Raw genomic sequence first — 7,847 nt, forward strand, 5'->3', positions numbered from 1 at the left:
TACTGATGATTTTAAAAGTCACATCATAATTGAAAAGACATCAAAAAAACATTAAAAAAAATGCCAAACATTTTCTTTTGGATGGCTCACTAGTCACTCCTTGTAACGTAATGGGATTTTTTTGCTTTCTTTTTAACTTTTTTTTTTTTTTTTTAATGAGATTTTTTAACTTATTAAAGAATTTTAAAAACATTATCAATTAAATAATACTTTCAGAGTAAATAAACTTTTCTCAAAATTTAAATAACGTATCATCATCACCATTAGACTCTTAAACTTCCAATTTTAACAATGAAGTAGATACTATTGAATCCTTGTCCCACCCAAACCACCTTATCGGTTTGAGCGGGCAAATAGACAAGGGTTAGTTTTGCCACCCCTGATTTTCAGTGAGAAAGTCCTAATGATTTATATGTCTGCCATTTTAAAATCTAAATAGCATTTTGCATAAAACCAATTGTTTCTGACATACTCTCTGCCTGGTGATGGGATCGTAACAGGGAAAAAAAAAAAAAAAATCTAGCATCACAACAGCAGTATTTCCGAGCAGGAGAGACATTACTTTTTTGTAATACAAATCCGCTGATTAAAAAAATTCAATAAGCAATACTGGGTTGAATAAGTATATAAAAAATGTTTTTTTAATCAAGTAGAATCCAATATTGGCTATGATTTATCTACAGATGTTAAAGAAAATGTGAAAAACGAACTTAAATGTGATATAGTCTCTCCTATGCAGAAGCGGGGCCAGTTACACCTGCACGAGCTCTCAACATTTGAGTTCTCTTGCTTCTCTCCATTGCATCCACCAGCCATTCTAAACCTTCTTTAATCCCCATCCTGCAATCAAATTTCAGAAATTTGTTGTTTGAACTTTTTGAACATCTAGCTGTGGAGATGAGGAAAAGAATATGAAAAGCAGGAATCACACTGCGACCAGTTAGATCCATCTTCTTACCCATCATATGCTGAAACAGCTTCAAACATGTAAACCCTTTCATCCAACTTTTTAAGATCAAGATATCGAGCAAGTTCTTCGGCTGATACAGCTTCAGCAAGATCCTGCCCCATCAAAGTGAAATGTAATGAAGTGAGTATGACTATTTGATTTAAGGGGCAAGACACGAATCTTCAATTTAAAAAATCAATTCTATTTTTTTAATTTTCTGGTAATATTGGTGCATGTAGTTTTATTTAGGTTCTCTTAGCTAATTGGGTTATGAGTGTTTAGTTTTATGTTTTACTTAATTTTCAAGAGTCAAGGATATTTTAGTAATTCAATAAATGGGCTTTACCCAAAGTCAATTAGATTAGGGTTTAGTTGTTAGTTAGTCTATTTAAATGTGTTTAATACTCCAATAGAGGCAGACTTTGATAAAATAAAAAATATGTGAAATTCATTTTTGCTCTTTTTTTCTTTCTCAAGCACAGCTTTTCCTCTTTGTCCATATAAAGCACAATAGAATGGAAACAAGAATTTCAACCAACGTTCATCAGAGACGAAGGAGAATAACTTTTGACAGTTCGAAAGATTAAAGATGTTCGAGTACAACAGAATAGGAACAGCAAATGATTCATAAAAGCAAAAAATGGTTTACAACGTTAAAATAAACAATTCCAACTAAGAAGTCAATGAGTATAAGATATTCACCCAGAAGAAATCATGCACAAATTTTTTCAATTTCCAACATAGTCAATACTGTTGTTTCTTAACTTCAACAATAAACTAAAAATTGCCACAACTTTACCGGGAATTTGAAATCATGATTTTGAAGCACTTTTGAGAAGAAAAAAAGAGAGACAACAGGTGATCTCACCTGCTTGTTTGCTAGTATCAAAAGAGGGGCTCCTTGCAAATCCTCGTGTCGAAGAGCCTTTTCTGGTAATGCATTGAAGGAATTAGCGCATAATTCAAGAGTTAACTCTAACCAGTCGTCCTTACCATAAAAATTGCAGTCAATTCAGATGGCACTACACATGGACAAGTTAATGTAATTGAACATCACTTACCCAGTGCAGATTTTGAATCTTCAAACCGTGATGGACAAGCGGCATCAATTACATATATCACAGCATGTGCTTCTTCATAATATTTCTCCCAAATTGAACGAAGACCAGGCTGACAGGATCAAAATCTTGCATCAGTAAGTAAACTTCATAAAAACGTCAAAGTAGCATTTCCACATCAGCCAAACAGATGCAATATGTGAGTTGAAAAACGTTTTCCAAGAACAATTATCATCTACATAAATGCCTCTGATTCTATCGCTCCAGTACCAGGTTGGTCGTCGTTAAGTATAAATATAAAACAAGCACTAATGGGATGTAAAAGACTGCAGAAAATGACCATTCTAATTTATGATAGAAGTTAAAATGACCGTTAGATGTTGGTTCTCCAGCTGTTCATGAAGTTTTAATATTGGTGCACCCAAAAACGATTGTTTCTCTTGAAATATACGAGGATGTGCATGTGTGTATCTGTGCAAAAATACTTTTGTAAAGTTCATAATTTTTACATATAAATTTGACATACCTGACCTCCAAGGTCCCAGAACACAAGTTTCGTGTTTGACACTTCAATACGACCAATATTGAGTCCTACAGTAGGAACAATTCGATCAGGGGGCAGGCCTTCCAAGTTTGAATACAGTGACTTCAACTTCTCCAACAAAGTCTACAAATGAATAGATTATGCAAGGATTATGAGTGATATCCAGCAGATATTTTCAACACAGATGAAGTTTAAAAGATCCATATATTGTTGATGGAGTTGAGGACAAAAGCATTTCAAGGACCACACAAAGAGTTCAATAATCTAACAGAAAACCAGAAGATGATGCATTACAGTTTTCCCAGCCTTGTCAATTCCAAGAATGAGTACATGAAACTCAGTCTTGCTAAACACATACTTCCAAAGTCCATAAAACAATGAGAACATCTTTGACTTCTTTACTCTTCCTTATCCCTTGTTCCTCCCAACCTTCAAGGGCAGCAATCCAAGGACTTCACAACATCTAATTTGATCTGGCTTGTGCTCTCAGTTTGATGCTTCTGGAAAAGGAATAGAGATGGTCAATATTACAGGGCAAAGAGGAAAAAGTTCGGGCAATAGAATAAACAAAAAAGAGAAAAGAAATGAAGATTTGAGTTCTTTTAATGGCCCAATCTCAGATTGCATTATTATTATTGACTTAGTTGTAATTCATCTATGACACTAACACAACTAGTCAAAGTCCATTTCCAGGACATCCTTTCTAACATTGCGACGGACAAGCACAAAGTTTAGACCTAGCATTTAGCTAGAACCAAAAAACAAAAACAAACCACAGTTCAGCTAATCAAAAAGATACCTTCTTCTGCAAACACTTCAAGAAGAAAATAAAAAATTCTCTCATCCATAAATTCAAGGGTGAAGTGGAAATTTTTTCTCAATTAACCACGAGACGCTACCACTAATGCCTTAATAAATAAATCAATGCAACAGAAATCTTGTAATAAATTTTTTCTTTGAATTGACCTTATCAATTCAATTCAATTCAAATCAAAGTATCCAACAATGGAAACCACATGACAAATCTCACTGACCTAAAATCACCATAAATCATAATTCAATCAAAACCACACAATCAACTAAACTCATCAACTCATCTAAGCCAAACCATCCAACAAGAATTAACCCACAAGGAACCACAAAGCCCTTACACATCCTAGCAAAGAATTTAACCATTAATCATCACCAATCTTCAAATCAAAGTCCTAGAATAAACACTACACCTCAATAGGTTAGCTTACCAAAACAACCCATAGTAAACCGTAAAACATCAATCATTACGAACAACAATCTTCATTCTATTAAACACTACAACAAAGGATCGCACCTCTTTTTCCTCATCCATAATACTAACCCTACATGTTTACCACAAATCAAGCCTTAGGTAACATATAGCTTCTTCTCAAACCCTAGAAATTCACAACCTAAAACACATACACCAAGGCAACCATCAACATTCAATTCTCCAAAACTCATCCATTATAGCAAATCAAATACCCAAGCTTCATGCACACAACCATTCGGCTAGCACACCATCAAAATCCACCAAGAACATACCCAAAATTAACAACACTTCCAAAGCTCAACACAATTTCATAATCAACACGCCCATTCGGCCATAAAATGGAATGCATCCATTAATCACAACCCACTCAATCATGCTCTAAAAAACCTCAACAAATTGACAACAATCACCCCAATCGACCATCAATACAACAAAATAACAAAAGCCCCAAAATCCCAAACAAAAACCCTAATTTCGGACCTAATCAAAAATCCCACAAATCATCATGATTTCAAGCTCCAAGTCCAATGGGTATAACGAAAATCATAAGAAAATGTTAGAGATTTTACCTCACTAGAACCCAATTCACAACTTACCCTAAAATCAAACCCAAACCAAATCCCAAACAATTAACATGATTTTCGTGCTTAATACTCAATGGGTAATATGAAAACACAAAGGAAAGATAGAGATTACTAACACCCATGGCCGGAACCCCTCTTTGATCATCACTTTCTTCTTCTTCTTTTATCTTCTCTCGGCTGGCTAGCAGCTCTCTCTCAATCTCTGAATCTCTCTCTCGATCTCAATCGCTGCATCTCTCTCTCTGAATCTCTCTCTCACTCTCGGCTGTGCGTGACGAAGAGAAGTGAGGGAGAAAATGGGAAAGGAAGAAAGAAGAAGGCAGGGGGATAGATTTCCGTTTTGTTTAAAGCTCTCTCACTTTCTAAAATGCATTATTACCCCCAGCTCATTTAATTTCTTCTTTCTTAATTCTATATTCCAATCCTACTATTTATTTTAACTTTAACTTATTTTTATAAATAATTATTTACCACTTTAGGAACTTATTATTAACATTTTATTATTCTAATATCATTAACCCTTTTGTAACTTATTTTATTTATTGATCAATCCATACACTAACTCATTTTACATCTCTTTCTTATATCACATAAGTATGTCGCCATATAGTAATATTGTTTTTCTTTTTTTTTGTTTTTAAATAGTCATCAATTATAAAACAAAGATCATACAAACTCTTGCTTAGCAAAAACTGTTGCACCAATACAAATTGGGAAATCATCTCTCCAAAGATGATCCTCTTCAAAAGCCAAAGCTAATTTGGCTAAACCATGTGCTCCATAATAAGCTATGCGTGGAACATGACAAACTTCCCAAGATTGAAAACAATTGGATAACTTCACCATTGTCTATGAACGTCAATGAGAGAATTAGTAGTTGCATCATGAGGAAGAATTCTAACCGGGATTGAATAGAATAGTTTTGTTGGTGAAGGAATCCAACGGTCCTTCCAAATATGAATTGAACTCTCATTTGAACCAGCCAGATGTCCGGATCTGGAGGGGGACGAATTTGGGGACTTTCTCAGTCAAAAGTGCCTATCACCTAGCTAATGAGTTGGAATACAGAAATAATCCAGAAAGTTCAACCCCGAAGGAGGAGAGTTTCTTATGGAAGAAAATATGGAAATTGCTTATCCCAAATGCTGCCAAGAATTTTTTCTGGAGAACCTCCCACAACCTACTTCCAACTATGGATAACCTCCTCAAGAGACAAGTAGTGAAGGATCCGAGGTGCCCGATATGTGAGAGGGAACCGGAAACGGTCTTGCATGCATTATGGGGGTGCCCAGCAACTTCGGACGCTTGGGGAAATAGTAGATGTGTGTTCCAAAAATGTGTGCAAGAGGGAACCAATTTTCTGCAGCTAGCTAAGAATATTTTTCTTAAGTGTGATTTGGATGATTATACATTGTTTGTGACTCTAGCTCAACAGCTATAGTTCAGGCGAAATTCCTGGATCCATGAAGGTCAGTTTTCTAGCCCAAATGATCTTATTCGGAAATCAATCGAGAATATCATGGAATTCAAGCAGTAACAAGACCGAGTTCTCCAAAGTACGAAAGTGAGTCCCGCAGAACATGGAAAGTCATGGCAAGCTTCGAAAACAAGAAGATTAAAAGCAAACTGGGACGTGGCCATAGACAAAACTCAGAATAAAATGGGAATTGGAGTCGTAATACAGGAAGGGAGAGGGCAGGTTGTAGCGGCACTGAGCAAAACAAGACTAAGTTCTCTTGAGTCGTCAACTGGGGAAGTTCTAGGAGCCTTTCATGCTGTTCGATTTATGAGGGAGCTGGGACTGCAACTTGTGATAATGGAGGGAGACGCCAAGAAAATAGTGGACGCCATTAATACTCCTATGAGCACGTGGAGTCGTTTTGGACACTTGGTGGACAATACTAGGCATCTTCTACAGACATTCCCCCGGTGGTCTTGTGTTTTTGTTCATAGGGAAGCCAATGAGGCTACTCACAGGTTGTCAAAAGTAGCCACAACAGATGTTGGTGATAGAATTTGGCGAAATCAAACTCCAAATTGTATTAGTGACATTGTACTGAAGGAGCAATTAGCTCTTTCACATGATTGTTTGTTAGGGTCCTAACTCCACTTTCTAATCGTTATTAATAAGAATATTCGAGTCTTTGTTCAAAAACAACAAAAAAAAAACTTTTGCCAAAATTTTTTTTTACTTAAAAACTCTATTTCATTCACTAATTCCAAACAGAGAATATCTTGAATGCGAATGCGGACGTTGCACAAAGTTTACCTTTTGTGCAACCCACTTAATGAATGCCAAATAAGCATGTTGCAAATTAGAAGATAGGTTTGGATACACTAGATTACAATCTCATCATAAATCAAAACAAACAAAACCAGTTTGACTGTTTCTGCTGCAACACGCCTTCCCTACCCAGCCCACGCCACCCAACTTGCACTACTCTTCCTCGCACAGTCGGCTTCGAGAATCTCGCGTCCAGCGTACGCCGCCCAGCCCCATTAGAGAATATCTTCATCTGTAAGCCCCAATGTGGACGTTTCTTGTATCCCGCCTAGACCCATTGTTTTCAATGGCTCACTGTCACTTTTCCTTAAATATTAGTTGAAAATATTATGGGTGTTTGTTTATTTGTTTACATGAAAATCCTAGAAATTTTGATGGCAAAAAAATAATGATAGATAAAAAATTTTGAGACCACAAATTTCAGACCAAAATTCCACAATTTCAGACAAGTTCAGACCAAACGAAAAATAATAAAACGCCGGTGGATTGGGCGTGGTGCCGGTGGGCTGGGTGTTTGAAGCCGTCGGATTTTTGAAGCCAGTTGCGGCGTTTCGGCGTGGGTTGCGGTGTGCCGGCGTGGGTTGGGCGTTAAATCAACTTACCGGTGGATTGGGCGTGGTGCCGGTGGCTGGGTGGGCTGGGCGTGGGCTGGGAGGGGTGTCGGCGGGGGATGGCGGCTGGCTGTGCGCTGTGGGCCTCACCGGTGGGCTGGGCGTGGTGCCGGTTGGGCGTGAGGGACGGTGAGTTGGGGTTAGGCGTGAAGGATTGTATTAATCTTTGTTGGTTTTGATTTATGATGAGAGTATAATCAAATGTAGCCATACCTATTTTCTAATTTGCAACTTGCTGAGGTGTCTTTCACTGTGTGGGTTGCATAAAAGGTGAATTTTGTGCAGTCCACACATAAGCGGCACTCCTAAAATAGTGAAACGAAGGAACAGTTGTAGACAGATTAGGTTTAATCCTTTTTTTTTTTTTTTTTTGAAGGAAGATTAGGTTTAATCTTATCACAAAGTCAAACCGCCATTGCCTATTACGACGAGGGGTAATTCTGGGAAGCAAAAAAACCCAAAACGTAGCTAGAGGGGAAAGGAGTCGAACGTTTTCCATATTTTCTCTTCCGCTCATCGAAAACCCAAAACT

At 37.1% G+C, this 7,847-nt stretch overlaps 2 protein-coding genes across 2 annotated transcripts in view; one reads left to right on the plus strand and one right to left on the minus strand.

The window, feature by feature from the left end:
- Positions 1 to 599: 599 nt before the first annotated feature.
- LOC132181127 (uncharacterized) lies at positions 600 to 4,788 on the minus strand. The gene is made up of 7 exons (XM_059594211.1): positions 4,537 to 4,788; positions 2,846 to 3,051; positions 2,534 to 2,674; positions 2,011 to 2,119; positions 1,818 to 1,879; positions 959 to 1,062; positions 600 to 840 (listed from the first exon to the last, which is right to left on the minus strand). Exons 2-7 carry the CDS (start codon positions 2,936 to 2,938, stop codon positions 732 to 734), a joined length of 618 nt encoding a protein of 205 aa, XP_059450194.1. The 5' UTR covers positions 2,939 to 3,051; positions 4,537 to 4,788; the 3' UTR covers positions 600 to 731.
- Positions 4,789 to 7,730: 2,942 nt separating this feature from the next.
- The window catches only part of LOC132183437 (protein phosphatase inhibitor 2), a gene marked incomplete in the record, with an annotated part of 2,523 nt that continues 2,406 nt past the window's right edge, over positions 7,731 to 7,847 (plus strand). Inside the window, 1 exon segment of the mRNA XM_059596873.1 lies at positions 7,731 to 7,847.

Source organism: Corylus avellana, chromosome ca5 (assembly GCF_901000735.1).
Source record: "Corylus avellana chromosome ca5, CavTom2PMs-1.0".
Taxonomy (NCBI): Eukaryota; Viridiplantae; Streptophyta; class Magnoliopsida; order Fagales; family Betulaceae; genus Corylus; species Corylus avellana.

Coding starts and splice junctions, on each gene's coding strand:
- LOC132181127 (XM_059594211.1), bottom strand. CDS start 2,938: ATGTTCTCATTGTTTTATGGACTTTGGAAGTATGTGTTTAGCAAGACT. Junction 1,880..2,010: donor AGATTCAAAATCTGCACTGG/GTAAGTGATGTT, acceptor ATGCATTACCAG/AAAAGGCTCTTCGACACGAG. Junction 1,063..1,817: donor TGATACTAGCAAACAAGCAG/GTGAGATCACCT, acceptor TTGATGGGGCAG/GATCTTGCTGAAGCTGTATC.